Below are 22,138 nucleotides of genomic sequence, written 5' to 3' on the forward strand. Positions count from 1 at the left end.
TAAACCCTAAGAAGGAAAAGAGTAAGTAAATGAGGTTATATACATGAAGGAACACTTTTTACTTCAGAAATTTTTATTTTCCTCCAGAGTGTATAAAATTGTGTACTTTTAATCTATAGTTTTCATTCTAATCTGCTAGTATACTTTGATAAAAGCATAATTTCATAGGTGTATTACATTCGTGGGACTTGTGTTTATGGTGGTTAGGTCTTTAAAAAAAAATCTAAACCTTATTTATCTGCATCAGTTGTTGACTTTGCAGATCACAAAGAATACAGAGCCAGTCATGCAGAAAGTACCTGTTCGTCATCCTGAGAGTTCAGACATGAACTGTGACCAGTGGCCCATTAAGTACCTTCTCTTGTTGTTTAAAGCATATCCTAGCTTTGCAAATTAATTGTTAATGCAGAATGTTGTAACGGAGCCATGGAATGAAATTCCTAGTACTCCAGTCATAGTAGAGATTGTGTCAAGTACTCTGAGTTGTGTTCCATTGTTTTGTGATTTGTGCTATTGGGAAGTCTTGCCTAGAGAGTGTTTAGAAATAGAGAAGTTAAGAAATAGCACAGTTTGCTTTTTTGGACTGTGTGTTTGATTTTCCATTGATAGTAATATTGTAATAATTTCTGAGAAATAAAATTCTTCTTCTTTGTTTATAAAAATGTTACTTGTCAAAATACTCACAAATGCTTTCCATAAGAAAACGTTTGACCTTTTTTTTTTTTTTTTTGCTGTAAAAATGATTACATATACTACATTTAATGAAGTAGAGGACATTTTTGTAATATTGATACAGTAGGACAATATGCATGCTATTGACTATTGCTAATAGTCCAGTTGTGAGATGAAATCCACCATGAAACACAGTAATGTTTAATTTCATATTTAAGACAGAACTAAATTTCAATTTAGAAGGTTCTTATATAAAAATTTCAGGAACACCTTTATTAACCAATTAAGAAGGATTTTTGTCTTAAGGGTTTATGTGTCTGGTGTAAGATAGTTATACCTGTCTAATTTTTTTTCTTTTTCTGATTTTTACTTCTCACATATTATATTAATGGTGCTTGGTGTGGGGGAAAAAAAAAGATGCAGTGACATTTTCTTCTCTTTTCCCTTATTTTCTACTCTAAGATACATATAATTTTGCAAATATTTATTTACCTTAATAGCTCAAACTTAGCTAACATTACAGCTTTCTAATGGGCATGATTGTAGGTACCATGAATCATTGTCTAGTAAAGAGATTGTACAATTATGATATTATTTTACTGATTATTTTCCCCACAGAGCAACTCTTGGGGTGAAATAGAGCTCCAAAAAAGAGTGTTTTGGGAGAGATGGGAAAGGGAGGATTGGAAGTCTTTAAAGGGAATAATCTCTTGTAGTAATAGGCATGAGGTAATAGTCATTTTGATTATATGAAACAAACAAAAAAGCTTTGAATGGGTGAGTATCTGTACAACTAGGTAGAGTGAGAACATAATGAAATCCCTAACATTTAAAACTAACAATGTAAAGTATAAATGTAATTATCTTTTAGCAAATAATTTTACATGTCAATTTTCTCAGTGGAAGATTTTGACAATCTAAGTAGTAATGTTTGAAGCTTTCGGGAAAGAATCTTTACCGCCTTCCACTTTTCATCCTTCTCAGAGAATGCCAAAGGGTTGGAGACATTTTTATATAGCTAATAGCAGGGAGAGCATCATTGGAAGAAGAGCTAACATTAATAACACTTGCTCTGTGTCGGCCACTGTCCTCAGCACCTTAGGTAAACCCCATTTTACCTTCACAAGAAGCCTATGAAGAAGACAGTATTATCCTCATCTTATATACTTAGAAAAATATTTATATCATTACAAATAATTCAAATCATTATTTAAATAAATATATATTATTATAGATGATCAAATGATGCAAATAGCACATATTACTTACTTAGCCAACCAAATATACCCAGGCTAAATTAGGATTTGAACCATGGTTGTCTGGTGCCCCAGTATATTCTTTTAACTACTATAATACATTGCTCCTAGAGTCTAATATTCCCAAAGACACAAATGTTGATTGAACTAGGAGATTTGACATATTTAGCTTCTCATTTTTACAGATGAAGAAACTTTGTCTTAGTGAAGTTGGGTTAAACTCTACAGTGTTACAACACAAGGTGAGAGTCAGAGCTGGATGCAAACCCTGTTCAGTCTACCACCAAGGTCCATGCTTTCTTCCATGGATCCACAGAGTGCGATTTACTGTGATCACAATCACATGTGATCTTCTTTTGGCTGCCTGTGACAACCTGACAAGTTTATTTTTGAAGCTCAACCCGTTGCTTACATAGGGAAGAACATTCCTAAGTTATAAAGAAGAGCTGGTGAAAGGAAATCATCCAGGTGTGAAATAGGAATTCAGAGCTTGTTTTCTTGGTTTATCCATGCTCAGTTGTGTGTGCCCTGATGTTCATTAGGGTGTTTTAAGTGTCTTCACTGGGTTATAATAACATGGATTTTTTTTTTCTCTCTCTCTCTTTCAGGTATGGAAAAATTGTATCTACAAAGGCAATTCTTGACAAAAACACAAATCAGTGCAAAGGTATGTGTAAGGGCATCTGTACCCTGAAATCTTGCCTATGCTATCTAATTAATGGCTCTTCCATTGTAGAGGTCCAGGTACCAGCTGCACAGTGATCACAGCACATAGTATGGAAAACCTCTTTAATGATGCCAATGTTTTGATAAGTTGTATTTCTAGTAACATTGCTCATTAATTTTTTTCATTAGCAAACAAAATGAAAATCACAAATCAGGACAAGTATCAAATTGCTTCAGCATAAAACTAAATTACCTCCTAACAACTTTGGGGTGTCTGATGTGAATGGTATCATCAGTGATGCAAATTGATTTCCTATATAAAAATGAGGAACTCTGGGGAAAACTTCCCCATGCAAAACACATTTCAATTTATCTGTTCTTTAAAGCTTTAGCAACATTGGTTGGCTGGGAATAAATTTACTGATGGGCCTATTGTATTAAGCTTCAGTTATAAGCATCTCATGGGATTTCAGAGTTGGGGTCTTATTGAGACAGGCTTTGGTTTTCCTGGAAATACTTCTGAAATCCTCTGACTATATCTGTGGCTCATGTTTCTTCATGTCTGGGAATCCTATATTCTTTTAAAAGTTGCATTAAATTAATTGTGGAACCTGTATGGTCTCTCTTGCGTGACTCAGAAAATTAGAATGCTTCTTATAACATGTTGTTTGTTGTTCCTTTAATCTAGTATTTGTAGTAACACTGAAATCAAGAAGTATAGTAGAGCCACGTTCATTCTAAACACTGCCCCTATTTCATATACGAATATAATGTGCACAAATTTTAGGAAAGAACACTAAGAAACTCCTGTATATGTATCTCCTTACCTACTTGAATAATGGTAGTCAGATTCAATTCAGCAGTTAAAAAAATAAAAACATTCCATGTCTTCTATAAACTCAGAAATGAACTACATATTACAAGACAAAGAATAATATGACATGATTTCTTCCACCTCATAGTTTCAAGTCCTAGTTGAGGAGATACCAAGAAAACCAAGAAACTAATTCTAATATCCTTATTAGGATTACTATATCACCCTAATATATGTGAGGGTGTAACAACGGTATCTAAAACAGAATTATCGACAAACCACTGTTAGAGGAGAATATAGAGATTTCTTTTTGGGAAATGAAGTTTATAAAGTCAAGGTAGAATGGGTGAGCTTGGGACAGGTGGATGTTCAGGAGAGATAATTTCAGAATGTAATTGAGTAGACCCATGTAGCTGTAATTAAAAAAAATAAATAAATAAAATGTACTGCTGGGTGCAGTGACTCATGCCTGTAATCTCAGCACTTTGGGAGGCCGAGGAGGGTGGATCATGAGGTCAGGACTTCGAGACCAGCCTGGCCAACATGGTGAAACCCTGTCTCTACTAAAAATACGAAGATTAGCTGGGCGTGGTTGCAGGCACCTGTAATCCCAGCTACTTAGGAGGCTGAGGCAGGAGAATCGTTTGAACCGAGGAGGTAGAGGTTACAGCGAGCCAAGATTGTGCCATTGCACTCCAACCTGGGCTACAGGGCAAGACTCCCTCTCAAAAAAAAAAAAAAAAAAAAAAAAGTACCAATAAAGATAGAAAAAATAAGGACCAGTAAGGTAAGGACAGGTTTAAATTTTGTAGGTTTTTAAATGATATCCTGGATATTTTAAATTTAATTCTATATGCAACATGGATCTCTTAGTAGTTTTTGAGAAAACAAAATATGATTCTGTAGGTGTTTAGTAAAGTTATTTCAGCAAAAGTGCGTGAAATTGAATTATAAAGGGAGAGAGTGGAAGAAAAAAAAATGTAGGCTTCAAAGCCATAGTACAAGAGAGAAATTAGAAAGAAAAAAATCAGCTTAACTATTACTATTAGGATAATAGAAAGGGGTTCACTATGAAAGTTTTTAAAGGTAGAGTTGGCTATTGACTCCATGTTGAGTCTTCTGATTGGGAAAGATGCCTGTGCCACTTGCTGAAGTAAGAAGTCCAGAAGTAGTAGTAGTAGGTTTTGGGGAGAAGGTATTGGACATGCTGAGTTAGAGTCTCTGGCATGGCAACCATGTGGGCGATGTCAAAGAGGAAACTGTCAGAAAGTCCAGGGCTACAGATGCTGACTGAAGTCAAGGGAATAGATAAGATTACCAAGGAATAATGTATAGAAGGGGAAATGGAGTGGAGTGCATTAGAGTGGGCAGCTGAGAACTTGGAGAACATTTAAGAAGAAAGCTGGGCCATGACCAAGGGATGTTCTGTAGGTCCTGGTCTGTGGGAAGCATGTGACATGTTTGAAGCATTAGAATGCTAATTATATTGCATCTAGACCTGCCCAACCCATATACAAAGTCTTAGGTCAGGCAGTTCATAATATTAGTCAAGCACCAATCAGAAGCACAAATACTGCACAGATAAGCAACACCTGGAAACCTCAATAGATAGACTCATAACTGGAGTGGTCAATATGAAGGGATACTTCCCTATGCAGAGTTTTGCTCAAGCATGCAGATATCTATGGTTACAGTACAACACTGAAGACCATGAAAATGTAAATTGCCAACATGCAAAAACTGTACCCTTCTATAATTGTGAAGGTTTGAAGAAAAAGGGATGTAACTAAAAATGGGTGGTCAAGGTCTCCATAAGCAAATTATATAGTGGGAGTGTGGGTGCTTATCGGGACAAATTATACTATAGGTATCCTTACCTCAGCTCCTAAAATCCCTATCCACACTTTTCTTTGCAACAGATTATTTAATTTTCTCTTTCTGTGGAGAGATTCCTAAGATCAGTGGAAAAAGGGCCTGTGTACTATAGAAAACTTATCTCCAAAGTGGGATGTGTGAAGGGTGGTACAAGACTGTTTATTGGAGATACTGAAAGAAAATTTTAGAATTTACATCTCTCTGTTTTTATATCAACTTTTTGTGAACATTATATATTCATATAATCTTACAAATACATAGATTTCAAATAAATATGAAAATATTGAGTTTGCTGTTTCAAAATACTTTTATCTCTAGTGATATGAACAATGATCTCACCAATAAATATGGAAGAAGAAAAGGAGTAAGAGAAGGAGGTAAAAAAGGAAGAAAGAGAGGGAGGGAGGAAAGAAGGGGCTATGGAACAGCCTAGGAAAATCACTTATAGAAAGGCATCTGTAAGAAATTGGACAGTGGTTAGGACGGGCACGGTGGCTCTTGCCTTTAATCCCAGGACTTTGGAAGGCCGAGGTGGGTGGATCACGAGGTCAAGAGATTGAGACCATCTTGGCTAACACGGTGAAACCCTGTCTTTACTGAAAATATAAAAAATTAGCCGGACGTGGTGGCGGGTGCCTGTAGTCCCAGCTGCTTGGGAGACTGAGGCAGGAGAATGGTGTGAACCTGTGAGGCAGAGCTTGCAGTGAACTGAGACCGTGCCACTGCACTCCAGCCTGGGTGACAGAGTAAGGCTGAGTCTCAAAAAAAAAAAAAAAAGAAAAAAAAGAAAAGAAAAGAAATTGGACAGCGGTTAGACCGTTTGCACTGAGCGTAATATGAAGCAGGCAAAGTGATCATATGTCCATTATATTCTTATAAAAGCCTCCCGTTCCCTTGCTTATCCTCAGCATGTGGAGTCTGTGCTTAGCAGTGGTGAGTGAATCACAACATCAAGCACATCATGGGGGAGGTGCCCTGTAAGTCAGCAAATTCTGATAAAAAATTTACTACTATCACTTTCATGTTTTTAGAAAGATTCTATATTAATGATATGCTGATGTATATTAGAGTATTTCCTTTCAAAAAATAGACCTTGACATAGTTATGAGAAGATATGATTAGAAAGACAGCAGTTATAGAAAATTGTGTATAATTGTTCAATAAGTTGCGGAAGTTAGGAGAAAGCTATGAGGTCATGGAAAGGTTCAAGGAACTGGTAAGAACGAGTATTGCAACAATCATCTAAATGTTTATTGGAATTGCCAAGAAATGAAGCAGTTGTAGTATTAGAAAAAATGACTAATCCAAAAGGTATCTGTGGAGAAATAGTGGGATGGGAAATGATACTAGGGATCTGTAGACCATGATGAAAATGAAGACTAGTTGGTTATAAAATGTGATGATGTGAGATTCTAAATTGAAGAGTTTAGGTAGGGGAGAAATCATACTGAGAAAGGAGGCAAGAGGCTTGCCACTTACAAGTCCAGTGGGAGGAGGGATGTGGGAGAGAAAAAAGAAACAAAACTCAAAGTTGAGAGGACTACAAGGGAAGTAGTGTCCTCAGGGTGAGTTAGGTAATGATGGGAAACATGCAAATTAAAGCAATATGCAGTGATAGTTTATAACCACTGAAGTAGCAAACATTCTAACATGTAGGCCATTCAATGCGGTTCACTCTGAAACTGGTTCGTCCATTCTTCATTGGTACCATGCTCAATTGGTACCATGCCTTTTGAAAGTCAGTATGGAAACAGCAATAAAGGGCATACAGTTGAAACTAGTTAGTCTGTTGAGAATATTTATTCAAATATGTTATCTAAACATATGTTTTAAATTATGTATCTCTGTACAACTCTGAACACTCTCATTTTCCTTACTAGGAAAAAATATAGGAAGCATCCAAATTCTAGCTTATGGAGCATATACAACTGTTATGTAGCTGTTAAAATGGTAGTCATAAAGACTAGACTATGCCAAGCCTAGAAACATGTTTATTATATGAAGTTAAATCAATATAAAAGTATATAAAATAATGTGTACACTGAATCTGGAGCTCTGTAAATATTTGAGAGTCAGGATCAGTGTGGTTATGTCTGTGGTAGATCCAGGCTGCCTGGGTTGAACACCGCCTCTTCACTTAGTAGCTGTGTGACCTGTGGTAAATTAGTCAATCGCAATCGCACTGTGCCTTCTGCAAGGTAAAAACATCAGCAAGGTGGTAACAGAGCCTCACTCACAGCGTGTTGTGATGACTAACAACGTTAATACATGGAAAATGTTTGACGATATCTCCTGTTACTTTTGTATAAAATACTGGCAATATCCAGCAAGACAAAAATGTTTGTTTTAACATAGTGGGATTATGGGTGATATATTATTATTATTATCTTAACATTTCTCCAAATCTGTTCTGTTGTCTTTTCGGGCAAGAAAAAAAAAAAATACAGCTCTTGGGAAAAATTAAGCTGGTTTTAATTATGCTTATATTTTGGTTGTTCTTTCTATGGAACCTGAGTAACTCATGACTATATGTTTCTTCGTTTTTGTAAAATAATTCCAGATGAAAATAGTGAAGAATTGGGAGAGAATAGCATGCTTTGCTTTTTAAAATAATAGGCAGAGGTTGAGTACTTCTTGACCATTGTTTTGTTTAGGATGTGTGAGGCGACTTTTTCAAACAGCATCATTAAGAGCATCAAGACTGTCATCATTAGAGAACATAAATTGGATTTGTTCTTCTCTGGGACACTTGGTTTTGAATACTTTGCAACTTTATCTCCAGGCAAAGGCTATACAATTAAATCTAAACATTAGGAACTCAAGGATTTGTTTATTTTTATTTTTAAAGACATGATAGGAATCCAATTCTTCATTAGCTGTTGCACGTACAGCATATTTTGTGTAAGTTAGTCTTTACCAAGGTATGAGAAAGTCCATGAACTTGCCTCCTTAGAGATAAAAAGAAAAGATATGAAAAGTAACCTGATGCATTAAACCAGCAGAATTTAATCCTATTTTAGTATTTGAAAGAAAAGCTTGTATGCTCTCCTGAATCCCAAGCACACCCTGTAAGTTAGGGACAGTAGTCAGACCTGGGTAAGCTGACTTACTTCTTTATTCCGGAAGAGGATATCAGGAACTCTTTCAACATAATCTCTCGTTTTCAAGATTATTCTTTCTTGGGTGGTGGCTGCATCAGCTTTCATTCTGTATTATATGACAACCTACAACAAAACAGTCATCATCGAGCCAAAATGACCAGAAATTGCTGAACAAAGCGAGCAACTGCTCCAGATGGGGAGTAATGAAAAACACACCACAGTTCATTCAGATATTCAAACACAAGAACGAAATAAGAGCTATTGTACAAGTCACAGAGATTTGCACTGCATTTTTTTTGCTTGTTTGGTTTTTGTTTTCCCCATGTGTTTTCCTTCCGGATCAGTGTATTTGCTAATTTAAAAAGTCAGGGAAAATTAAATGAAAACGATTGAAAACAAGGTGTAAATTTTAAATGAATTCACTTGTCTGTGCCTTCCTGCTTTTGAAGGTTGGTTTCCCTTTTCTCCCTGCAACCACCAGCCTCACCACCATCATATTTCTGACAGGCTGTATGTTTAGAGTAGAGGGAATGAGTAATGAATATTCCATAGAAAGTTTCCATGCCTATTAACCATAGGATATAAGAATAGATAGAGTGTGCCAAACATACCAGCTCGCTTCTGAGGGTTTGAAATACTCGCTTTTGCCTTTGTTGTCACAGGCCGGTTACATTATATTTATGGAGCTTATGTTACCTTTGACATTACATTGAGCCCTTAAAACCAAAATTGGAGACAAATATACAAAAGTTCTGAAATCATCCATGAAGGATATCTTCATTCTTTATTAAATAAAATCATAAATTGTTATTTCTTCTGTAAGAGAAATAATTCTGCCTATGACACTTATTTTATAGAGAGGATGTAGAGCCATCTAGGTTGTTTCAGAGAGTGGCATGACTTTGTTGCTGTACTGAATCCATTTAGGAGTTCTAGACTCACAATCATGTTATACATTTTTAAAGTATTTCTAGGTGGATAAATATTAGGCCGTACACTTGGATGACTTTGGAATTCATCCTTTTTATTTTACTTTTTCTCTTTTTTGCGCTGATGGAATATTTATACATGTGAGGGAAGTTCTTTCTTCTTTCTTTCTTTCTTTCTTTCTTTCTTTCTTTCTTTCTTTCTTTCTTTCTTTCTTTCTTTCTTTCTCTCTCTCTCTCTCTCTCTCTTTCTTTCTTTCTTTCTTTCTTTCTCTTTCTTTCTTTCTTTCTTTCTTTCTTTCTTTCTTTCTTTCTTTCTTTCCTTTCTTTCTCCTTCCCTCTTTTCTTTTCTTTTCTCTTTTCTTTTCTTTTCTTTTCTTTTCTTCTCTTCTCTTCTCTTCTCTTCTCTTCTCTTCTCTTTTCTTTTCTTTTTTTGGAGACATAGTCTCCCTCTCTCGCCCAGGCTGGAGTGCAGTGGCGCAATCTTGACTCACTGTAACCTCCACCTCCATCAGTGGTTCTCCTGCCTCAGCCTCCCAAGTACCTGGGATTACAGGTGTGCACCACCACGCTCCATTACTATTTTTGGTATTTTTAGTAGAGATGGGGTTTCACCATGTGGGCCAGGCCGGTTGAACTCCTGACCTCAGGTGATCCACCCGCCTCGGCCTCCCAAAGTGCTGGGATTACAGGTGTGAGCCACTGCGCCTGGTTAGAAGTACAGATTTCTGTGTTGAACCCCCTGAACCTGGAGGGAGGGCGGGATATTATATATTGTTATATGTTTAGGTAGAGTCATTACAGGACATGAGGTATCCTTTACCTATGGATCAGTTTTAACAAGTGACGCTGACATGCATTTGTGGTGAAATGTTTAAGTGGAACTATTTAACTCTGGCAGATGACAGACCTTTCCTGGACTGGTCCACATGGAAGTCAAGCAAGTAAAGGAAGAAACCAACACCATGGAAAGTCTCTTTTCTAGTACCTTTATTTTCTGAAAGCAGTGGAAACTAAAATAAATGTTCTGTGAAATTTATGAGTGTGAGGAATTACATTTTGAGAAGAATAAGTGCCTCTACCAGGTGGGCTCACAGTCTGTTGAGCAAGAAGCTCATGAGAAGCAAAATGGCTTGAAAAACACATTTATTCAATTTTCATGTAATGGGATTAGGTTATCCCCCACCCACACCAAAAAAAAAAAAAAAAAGATAAAAAAAAGTTTTATTTTAAATTATATTTCTCTTTGGAATATGAAGCATGTAATACTTCCCTAGCCTTTTTTTGTGTGTGTGTGAATTTTACTCTATTCTAGTATTAAGTTTACCACGAGTCATAGGTCATCAATATATAAACTTGAAAGTTCGCATTATTTGATTTTGATATTGGCTTTTGTTTTCATTTCAGAAAAGGTTAGCATATGCAGGAACTTTGGAACCTTCATTAATGCATCAAATTTACTCAGAATTGTCCTGTAGGTACCTTTTACATAGAAATTTTAGCCTGTGCCCCTTTTAAGAAAATACCAATTTTTATTGTCTTATAGCCAAGAATATCCACTTTGCTGGTAAATGGTCTTTATTTGTTTTCTACAACCCAACCAGACAACTACAACTAAAGGCAATACTTCTGCCAAAAATTACTTTTCCAAGCTTATTATTTCCAATATCAGGAAATTAAATATTTACAGGATTATGTTATTATTTTGTGTTAACTTTGAGAAGTCCTTGATATAAATATAAAACAAAATAGGTATTTATGTTTCGGAAGTCATACAGCTACATGTTTTTCAGCAGTGTTTTATAGCTATGTATTTCCTCAGCATTTGTTTGTAATCACTTAATATACATATTAGACAAAAGTAAAATTACCCACTAACATGAAATATAATACCAGCATTGCTGTTTAAAGCATCAACTTATATTCAACAGCCTTTAGTACTGTAACTTACCTCCCTAATGCTTTTGTACATGTAGAACATGCAGAAATGATTTCATTGGGAAAACAATTTTTTTTTTTTCTTTTTGAGATGGAGTCTCACTGTGTCACCCAGGCTGGAGTCTTGGCTCACTGCAACCTCCGTCTCCTGGCTTCAAGTGATGCTCCTGCCTTAGCCTGCTGGGTAGGTGGGACAACAGGCACATTCCACCACGCCTGGCTAATTTTTTGTATTTTTAGTGGAGGTGGGGTTTCATCGTATTAGCCAGGATGGTGTTGATCTCCTGACATCGTGATCCACCTGCCTCAGCCTCCCAAAATGCTGGGATTACAGGCATGAGCCACTGCGCCCAGCCTGGGAAAACATTTTTTAAATAATTGTTGAGGAATATAAAATGGCTTAAAAATAAAATGATAGAGTTACATTACTTTCACCCATAAATTGAATATTACTTTTACTAATCCATGTTATCTGACTAAACAGAAACTGTCGTCCAGGTATTCTCTTTGCTTCCTTGCTCCTGTCTTTCACTTCCCTATTTTTAGAATTTGACTCATGTCGATAGGCACAAAATGCTCTCTCTTCCTACCTCTAATAGTCTATGTCAATTATTGCTTCCAAAAGTCACCTCAAAAAGTCCTCCAAGACTCTACTCATCCTATCTAAACACCTTTACAAAACCACCTTCTTTGGGCACCAATTGGGTGCTTAGATTTAAGGATACCTCATCTCTCATGCTTTCATGATTAGTTTGTGTTCTTCCTCTAGATTATAAACTCCCTGGGACCCAGGTAGTGAGGATTATTGCTGACGTATTAAGGATGCAGGAAAGTTCTGAGTAGTCACTTAGATTCCGGTGCTTTACCTCTGTCTCTGAGACCCTTTGATGCTACATCAATGGAAAGCACAAGCTTGGCCAGGTATGTGTTCCATAGGCCTGTACAAACACCAAGAGTACCAAAGACATACAGATGCACATGGCTTCCCAGAGTTATTCTCTAGAAGTACTCATTCTTAATTCAGAATGCTTACTTTGTTAATGTGGAGTTATTCTTCTTACTGGTTTAAAGCTATTTTTGTTCATTACTGATTTTATTAATATATGGCAAATTATATATACTAATATATATTTAAAATGATATATAAAATATAATAATGTGTAATGCACAAATATGATATATGTGTGTATTCAGTTTATTAAAATTTATGTAAACTTGTAATGCTATATAAATAAATAACCTTTCAAATATAAAAAGGTCACAGTTCTTCAAAAATTTTCCAATTGAAGTCTATACCAAGAAATTCTCTAAGTTATGATCTTAGTTTTCTTGGACAAGTCACGTAACATCTCTAAACATCTGTTTTTCAACTGTCAAGTGAGGTTATCTACACCTACAATACAAAGGTATTTTCAGAACTACATGGAACTATGTTTGTTATATGCCAGGCACATATATCAGGCAAATGTTTCTATGGCCTTGGACTTGGATTTCTCCTAGGAACCAACTTGTTTAGCACTTGTATGTATCTTACATAATTTAATGCCATTCTGAGTACATTTTAAGTGTAAGAAATGTGTGTTTTATGAATTGACTTGTGTTTGTTGAGATTAGCTTTGTTAATAGCAAAAAGTATAAGTACTTAAAGGATGTCTCTTTCAAACCTTTTGGTGTTGGCTATATGATAGCTCTCAAGATTTTTTAGGGCCTATAAACCTGATGTGTTTGAGATAAAGCACATTCCGTCACAGTGACAGGTGATGGAATTCATTCTAGTTGAGTTGTATAGGTTCTGCTAAAAAATTTTTCTTTGTTCACTCCTTTGTTATGCTATTCACTCTAATATTGCTTTACAAGTTTAAAAGAAAAAGGAAAAAAATGCCTGAAGATTCTTGACTCCTTGGTCTTTAAACTATGCTTTAAACTATGGTGAAAGCATCTAACATTTAGGCATGGTGAATCATCATTTGCTTTGATGCTAACCATTGCTCTATTTAACTTATTGGTTAATCATATTGATACTAAATAGCTATTCTTTTTTCTTCCCTTTAGTAAAGAAAAGAGAACTCTGGAGTATGAAAGAGAAAAACTCATGTACATAGCTGAAAAACAAAACAAAACACAAAAACTACAAAAACCTAAATTGAGTTTGAAAGGTGAATGTACCACTTGTTATGCTTCTTCAGAGGACTATAAGTGAGCTCAAATGCCTATTTATCTATAAAATATTGGCAATATAAGTACTCTAATATGATCATTTTAGAAACAGGTATAATTTTCTCCTTGAGTTTGGAATAAGAGAAAATTACAGTTTTCATTTAATTTCTACTTCTCTTAAGAAGAAGGCAGTTCATTTTCACTGCTAAGCATACAGATAGACCGTACCTTTTCTATGTTTAGATATACAAATACTTATCCTTGTGTTCCCACTGCCTACGGCATTCAGTGTTGCAACATGAGTACAGGTTTGTAGCCTAGGAGTAATATGCTATACCATACAGCCTAGGTGCATAGTAGGTTATACCGTCTACATTGGTGTAAATTAACTCTGTGATGTTTGCACAATGATGAAGTCACCTAAGGACACATTTCTCAGAATGTATTCCAATTGTTAAGTGAGGCATGACTGTATATAATTACATGTGTATGTCAGTAAATCTGTGTGTGTGTGTATCACAGGGACAAAAACATGAGGTATTTTTATTCAAAGACAGTTTAAAAATTGTTATATAAAGATTTACCTAACAGTTTATATTTTAGTTTAATAAAATATAAAAAGGAATCTTGAAATGAAATCCCCATAGTTCTTTGTAATTAAGCATCTGCTATGTTACATAAACCAAAAAGTCCTGGGGAAGTTGTTCTGCCTTAGGTTGTAGTCAAGTTCTTTGCGGTTGTCTGCTGTTGTGAGAAATAATCTAAGATAAGTAATAACAAGTTAACACTGCATATACAATTATCTAATGAAAGCTTGTTCAAGCACTGATATCATGTGTATATGTTTAAAATCTCCATGAAAGTTTAACGTGTCAACTTTGTATTTGCCATGTATTATATCTTATTAATATGGACTATTAATACAGCTAAGTATATTCCGTTATGGTATCCAGTTCAGTCTATATTTCCACTCTGTGTGTCCTTCAAAAGTTACTAGTTTAAAGCCAACCCTTTGTCTCTGTTTACTGTTGCAGACATTTTTAAAAATTCATATAAAATATATCTTTCCAGATAAGATGGTTCCAGTTTACAAGTGATCTTCTGTAGACAGTAGAAAGGCAGTGTGACACATAAATTCTTGAAAACATCTGACACTGTTGCAAGCCAGAGGTTAGCTTATCTGTTTTAGGAGGAAGACTTATGGTGCATCTGTTAACCGCAGGCATTTGTTGCATCAAGGGTCAGCCCTATCTGCATTAGCATTTACCAACATTTCTACCTTTTTTTCCCGTCTGAGTTTACTTAAATATGGAAGGTAAACTCTTCAACCTATCTCCCATCAGCCTATCAACTAACCAACCAATCAGTGGACCAAATAAAACAGACTAAAGAACCAATACCCAACCTCAAAACATAAACAGAGAAATACTTAGAAAGAGGGGAAAGTCAATCTTAAGGGGAGGGATCGTGCATGGTGTCTTTGGCTTGCTTGCCCAGGAGAGAAGCCCTACTTAACAGTGAGTAGAAAATGAGTATACAATGAGCTATGGAGTCCTCAGAAAAATGGTTAGCAGTAGTTATGGTGTCAGAGATATATTTATACTAATGTACTCTGCAGCTCAGCCCCATGAGCATACTGAGTCTAGAAGTCTCTTAGAACATTCCTGTAATTCATCAGAAGGGCAAATTTGGCTAGTGAAGGAATTTCGTTTGGCTACAATACTGTTAAAAGTATTTAAATTAGTATTTAAATGCCTTTTAGTGAAACCTAAACTATACTTTATTTTCTTAAAACCAGCCCACTTAATTCATTTGTATACCGGCTTGGCCATTGAAGACATGTGCATCTTCAACTTTGAATAGCCTATACCATTTTTTGAATGGATATCAAGTAACTAACAAAATTATTATTATTCCCATTTTACTCATGAGAAAACAAACCAGGAGATGCTGTGAAATGTGTCAAACATCAAATAGTCATCCAAACCTAATTCTGTCTAACTCCCAAAGCATAGGTGTCTCCACTATTTCACTCTTTCTCCCATAAAATAATCCCAATAAGTAAGACTAGAAGTAAATGATCCTGGATGTTTTTAATGACAATCAGACACAAGCGCAATGTTTTGAGTTCATATAAAGGCAGAGAATTTGATAGAAATATGTAGTAGTTCTTATTCTCCCACTTCCATCCCACTATAAACAGTATCGATTAGGGGTTCTAGTTCTGTTTGTCACTTAATATAGATGTAAAAAACATGGAGATTGCACTGTGAAAGCACATGTTCCTTTTGAAAATATTTTGATCATTTTGTTCCATTTAAAGTCATTTTCCTTTTTTATATTTTGAGAATGGTTTTCTGCTAACTTCAATTTTGCACTTATGTTGGCAAATGTCTAGCTTTCTATCTAGGTTAACTTTAAAGTGAGCAGCAGTTAAATAAATTTTAAGTGGGAAAATAGCCTCAGAATGATTGTGGTAGAAGGCAAGGTGCAGCTGATACTTTCTGTTACTCTCAGGACTCAGAATGAGCCATGTGCTTCTTTAAAGGGCGTATGTGGTCGTTTCAGAGCAAATGCTCTCTTTCATCTTATTTAAGTTCTGTTTGGCTTGCCTCCCATATTTGCTCAGTGGGGATAAGGTTAAGACCTCTGAAGAGGCCACTGTATCCCAATTACTTACCCAGTCTCTTTTCTCTTCTTCAAATAGCTTGCATGTAGTTGTGGAGAATGTTTGGGGGTCATTATCTTCTTGATGGATGAACCCAGAGATAAACAATCATTTTCTGTTTGAATTCTAAAGGTATGATAAAGTTTAATCCAAAGACTTTCATGTTTTGAATTCATCCAGGCACCAATTCTTGTAGCAAAACATCCAAATGTCTGCTAGGGCCAATTATTTCTTTTGAAATCTGTTTTTTCTCAAAAAGTTCTTCCCACATCCACATAGTTTCCTATTGTCTCAAGTTGCCCTCCAGTCTCTATTCTTACTGAAATTTACCTCGTCTTTCATTCCCTTCTGTCCTTTACGGAAATGTTAAACATCTGTGCTCAGTTTTTTCCAACAACTATATTCAAGCACATGCTTTATTTCCTCATACTCACTCTAGATTCCCTTGTCCAAGTTAGAGTCTGAATTTTTACAGTGTTTAAATTCTAGCTACATTTCTTTCTTGCCTAGTTCCTGAGTTATCTTTGTCAGGCCTGACATTCTACTTCCAGGCACCAATCCTAATATAACTAGATCCTGCTTTGGGAACTATAAGGATTGTTTTATTTCTCCGACACCATTGTCTGTGTTAATTTTGCTGATAGGATTTTTACAGGAAGCAGCATAACAGCAAGGCAGTCATTTCATATTTGTAACCAAAATCAAGTAATTCTCAGGTAGACCACAGATGTATTTTTCCCTGCTTCTTTGAAGCTGAAGATCGTTTGCAATAGGTAACTATAAAGTACCTCTGCAATGGAAAAAATAACATCCTATGTGGCATGACATCCCTGTTCCTCCATGGAAACCACAGTTAGTTTTGACATTGCCAGAATTTTTGAATTTTTGGGAGAGGCTATGGGGAAAAAAATGTAAAAACTTTCTCTTCTGGATTTAACTTAAGAATTAAAGCATTACCTGAAGCTCTGTGCGGCCTTGTTTGGGCTTTGTTCTCTAAACAGTTTGTAGATGGTTGTGTTCAGAATTCCCAGCCCTCATTAGCTAACTGCACACATGTGGAAACACAGAGAGGCTATGACCTTCAGATCCACTCCAGAAATACAAACTTGGTCTCTAAGTTTAGAGAGGAAATGCTTCCCTCCCACTAGCCAGGATCTGGGACTGATGTTTTGCCCAGGTCACACATATGTCTGAGCCGTTCCAGTTAGTAGGGGAAAAAAATGACCTCTTGGGTAATTTGTGCGTCATGAAGACTTGGCTCTGTCTTAGTGTAGGGAGCAGCAGCTCATTTAAAGTGCACAGGACCTTGTGAGTTTCAGGGGGCCACAAAACATGAACCCAAATAAAGTGGAAATTTGTGATGATTGGTCTGTGAGAAGGCAACCATAAAAATAATTTAAGAGATAGTGAGCAGGTCTCTTGCCTTTTTTTCTGTCTGATTTATTTATTTATAAATTTTTAATTGGCAAATTAAAAATTAAAAAAGGATCTGAAGGTAGATTCCATATCTCGGCTATTGTGAATAATTACTATTATGAACAAGCAAGTGCAGATATCTCTTTGGCATACTGATTCTATTCCCTTCAGATATGTACCCAGTAGTGGGATTGCTGGATGATATGGTAGTTCTATTTTAATTTTTTTGAGAAACCTCTATACTGTTTTCGATAATAGCCATACTAATTTACATTCCCACCAAGAGTGTGCAGGGATTCCCTTTTCTCCACATCCTCATCAACATTTATCTTTCATCTTTTTCCTAATAGCCATTCTAACAGGTGTGAGATGATAGCTCATTGTGGATTTAATTTGTGTTTCTCTGATGACTAGTCATGGTGAGCATATTTTCATATACCTGTTTGCTCTTTGTATGTCTTCTTTTGAGAAATATCTATTCAGGTCCTTTGCCTATTTTTAAAATTAGGATATTGAGTTGATACATGTTAACTCCTTATTAGATCTATGGTTTGCAAATATTTCCTCCCATATCAGACATATGTTATGTCTTCACCGTGTTGATTGTTTCCTTGGCTGTGTTTTTTAGTTTGATGTAGTCCCATTTATCTATTTTCACTTTTGTTTGCTGTGCTTTTAGGGTCATGTCCAATAAATAAGTGACCAGACCAATGTCACGGACCTTTTTGGCTATGTTTTCTTCTACTAGTTTTATAGTTTCAGGCCTTATATTTACATTTTTAATCAATTTTGAGTTGATTTTTGTACGTAGTGTGAAATAAAGGTCTAATTTCATTCTTCTGCTTATGGACATCTAGCTATCCCAACAATATTTATTGAATAGACTGTCTTTTTGCTATTCTGTGTTCTCAGCACCTTTGTCAAAACTCAATTGACTGTAATCACATGGATTTGTTTCTGGGATCTCTGTTCTGTTCCACTGATCTATGTATCTGTTTTTATGCCAGTACCATACTATCTTTATTATTATAGCTTTGTGGTATATTTTGAAGTCATGTAGTGTGATGACTTCAATTTTGCTTTTGTTTGTTTGTTTGTTTGTTTGTTTCTCAAGATAGCTTTGGCTGTTTGAGGAATACTGTGGTTCCATATGAATTTTAGGATTTTTTTTTATTCTGTGAAAAATGTTACTGGAATTCTTATATCAGTCACATTTAATCTGTAGATTGCTTTGGTCAGCATAGGCATCTTAATAGTATTCTTCTAATCAATGAACATGAGACATGTTTCCTTTTATTTGTCTATTCTTCAATTTCTTTTATCAATTTTGGATCTTTTTAGCGTACAGGCCTTTCATCTCCTTGGTTAAATTTAATTTTAAGTATTTGATATGTTTGTAGCAATGGTAAATAGGATTTTAAAAATTGCATTTTTGGCTATTGTTAAGTGTACAGAAACATTACTATATTGTATGTTGATTTTTTTATCCAGAAATTTTGCTGAATTTGTTTATTAGTTCCAATAGTTTTCTTGGTGGAATTTTTGAGGCTACACCATAGATAAAATCATGTTACTTACAAACAAGGATAATTTAACTTCTTCCTTTCCAATTTGAATGCCCTTTATTTCTTTTTCTTGCTTAATTGTTCTCGCTAGGACTTCCAGTAATATGTTCAATAGAAGTGGTAAGAGTGGGTATCCTTGTCTTGTTCCTAATCTTAGGGGGAAAAAAAAATCAACTTTCCCTCACTGAATGAGATATTAGCTATGGTTTATCATATTTGTCCTTTTAGGTACTGAAATACATTCTTTCTATATCTAATTTGATATGATTTTTTATCATGAAAGGGGATTGGATTTTGTAAAATACTTTTTCTGCAACTATTGAGATTATCATATGGTTTTTGTCCTTCATTCTGTGAAGGTAATTTATCATATTTATAGATTTGTGTATGTTGAACCTCCTTTACATCACTGGAGTAAATCGCACTTGATCATGGTGAATGTTCCTTTTAATGTGCTGTTAAATTTGACTTGCTAGTATTTTGTTGGGGTTATGCACGTCTATGTTCATCAAGGATATTGGCCTGTAATTTTCTTTTCTTGCAGTGTTCTTGTCAGGCTTTGATGACGGAAAATGCTGGCCCTATAAAATGTATTTGAAAGTATTCCCTCTGCTGCAGTTTTTTGAAAGTGTTGTTTGAAAAGTATTAGTATTAGTTCTTCTTTAAATGTTTGGTAATAGTGAAATCATCAGGTCCCGGACTTTTCTTTCATGGGAAAAATGTTATTACTGTTTCAATCTCCTTGTTATTGGTCTGTTCAAATTTTCCATTTCTTCATGGTTTAGTCTTGGTTTTATGTTTTAGTTTTATGTGTCTAAGAATGTATCCATTTCTTCTAAGTTACCTAATTTGTTGATATATAATTGTTCATAGCAGTCACTTATGATCCTTTGTGTTTTTTTGGTATCAGCTATAATGTCTCCTCTTTCATTTCTGATATTATTAGCTTCTTCTTTCTTTTTGATCTTTGTTGGTCTAGCTAAAGGTTTGTCAATTTTGTTGGTTTTCCAAAAAAAAAAAAACAAAAAAAAAAAAACCTCTTGGTTTTGTTGACCTTTTCTATTGTTTTTCTAGTTTCTGCTTCACTTGTTTCTGCTCTGCTCTTTATTATTATTATTTTTTATTCTGCTAACTTTGGGCTTAATTTATTCTTCTTTTTCTGATTCCTTGAAGTTTTAACATTGGGATACCTCTTTACTATCAGCTGTATTAAAAAAAAAATTGAGGTTCTTTTGTGACCTCATTTCAAGAGTCAATAAACTTTCCATTCTCTTTAGGTACATAAACTAGATTATGTAATTTTTTCTACAGAAATGGTATTTTAGGCATAGAAAAGCTATACACGTGATTGTAACCTTTGCTTTGTATTCCTGAAAACTTGGAAATAACCTAAATATGCACTAATGGAAATGCTAAGCTCTGGTTAAAACAATAGAGTATATTATAATTATTTAAAGGAAAAATTGTGAAGACTCGGAGGCAGCATGGAAACCTAGCTATAGTATGATAGTAATTGCAAAAAAATAAATAAAAAAAATAAAAAGACAAATCCATGTATACTCTACTACTAACTAGGTCAAAATGTGAAGTATGATGGCTTCTGACAATGTTTTTGCTTGATATGTGTAATTATCAGTTGACATGTCTGTCTCCTCTACACTGTGACTTCTTTGATGGGGGGAACATATTTTGCCATATCTGCAAAAACAAGACCTAGCACATAATATGAGCTAATAAATATTTCTCAGTTAGCCCATGAAAAGGTAGCAAAAAAAAAAAGAAAATTATATGATTGTATCCATGATCTGACCACAATTCTCTAAACATAATGCATTTAGAAGGCAGAGGTCTAAAGGAATTGTATAGCAGTGATTACAAGGATTCTTGTGTGGTGAGATATTGATTTTTCAGCGTTCATTGTATGTTTAAAAAATTGTCCTATCTATAATAGAAAACAACAATAAAGACTAAAGTATTAGCACAATTTAGCAATATTGAGATGCAAGAGAAACTCATTTTTTCAATAATGAGAAAATACCAAATTCGTATTATCAATAAAATTCAATTATATATGTAAATTTTTGAATCTCTGTTATTTGGAATGAGATGTCAAAAAAGATAAACTTCTAACTGCTAATCATAATATAAGGCCTCTCGTCACCTGGCTTGTGCTCTCCTCTCTAACACCAGAGATAGTGTACATTTGTGTAATATAACCAATTTCTTCCCCATATCTTCTTCTTTATTTATTATTATACTTTAAGTTCTGGGGTACATGTGCAGAATGTGCACGTTTGTTACATAGGTATACATGTGCCATAGTGGTTTGCTGCACCCACGAACCCCTCATCTACATTAGGTATTTCTTCTAATGCTATACCTCCCCTATCTCTCCACCCCTCAACAGGCCCTGGTGTGTGATATTCCCCTCCCTGTGTCCATGTGTTCTCATTGTTCAATTCCCACTTACGAGTGAGGACATGCAGTGTTTGGTTTTCTGCTCTTGTGTTAGTTTGCTGAGAATAATAGTTTCCAGCTTCATCCATGTCCCTGCAAAGGACATGAACTCATTCTTTATGTGGTTGCATAGTATTCCATGGTGTATATATGCCAAATTTTCTTTATCCAGTCTATCATTGATGGGCATTTGGGCTGGTTTCAAGTCTTTGCTATTGTGAATAGTGCTGAAATAAACATAGGTGTGGATGTGTTTTTATAGTAGAATTATTTTTAATCCATTGGGTATATACCCAGTAACGGGATTGCTGGGTCAAATGGTATTTCTGATTCTAGATACTTGAGGAATTACCACAGTGTCTTCCACAATGGTCGAACTAATTTACACTCCCACCAACAGTGTGAAAGTGTTCCTATTTCTCCACATCCTCTCCAGCATCTGTTGTTTCCTGACTTTTTAATGATTGCCATTCTAACTGGTGTGAGATGGTATCTCATTGTGGTTTTGATTTGCATTTCTCTAATGACCGGTGGTGATGAGCTTTTTTTCATATGTTTGTTGGCTGCATAAATGTCTTCTTTTGAGAAGTGTCTGTTCATATCGTTTGCCCACTTTTTGATGGGGTT

General features: G+C 35.3%; 1 protein-coding gene across 11 annotated transcripts in view; it reads left to right on the forward strand.

The window, feature by feature from the left end:
* Positions 1–22,138, forward strand: part of RBMS3 (RNA binding motif single stranded interacting protein 3) — a 743,496-nt gene that overhangs the window by 196,340 nt on the left and 525,018 nt on the right. For all 11 annotated transcript variants that reach the window (XM_008009337.3, XM_008009341.3, XM_008009343.3 and 8 more), the window contains exon 3: positions 2,537–2,595. In XM_008009337.3, coding sequence (XP_008007528.2) covers positions 2,537–2,595 — 59 coding nt within the window. The remainder of the gene's footprint in view (positions 1–2,536; positions 2,596–22,138) is intronic.

The sequence above is a fragment of the Chlorocebus sabaeus genome, chromosome 15 (genome assembly GCF_047675955.1).
Source record: "Chlorocebus sabaeus isolate Y175 chromosome 15, mChlSab1.0.hap1, whole genome shotgun sequence".
Taxonomy (NCBI): domain Eukaryota; kingdom Metazoa; phylum Chordata; class Mammalia; order Primates; family Cercopithecidae; genus Chlorocebus; species Chlorocebus sabaeus.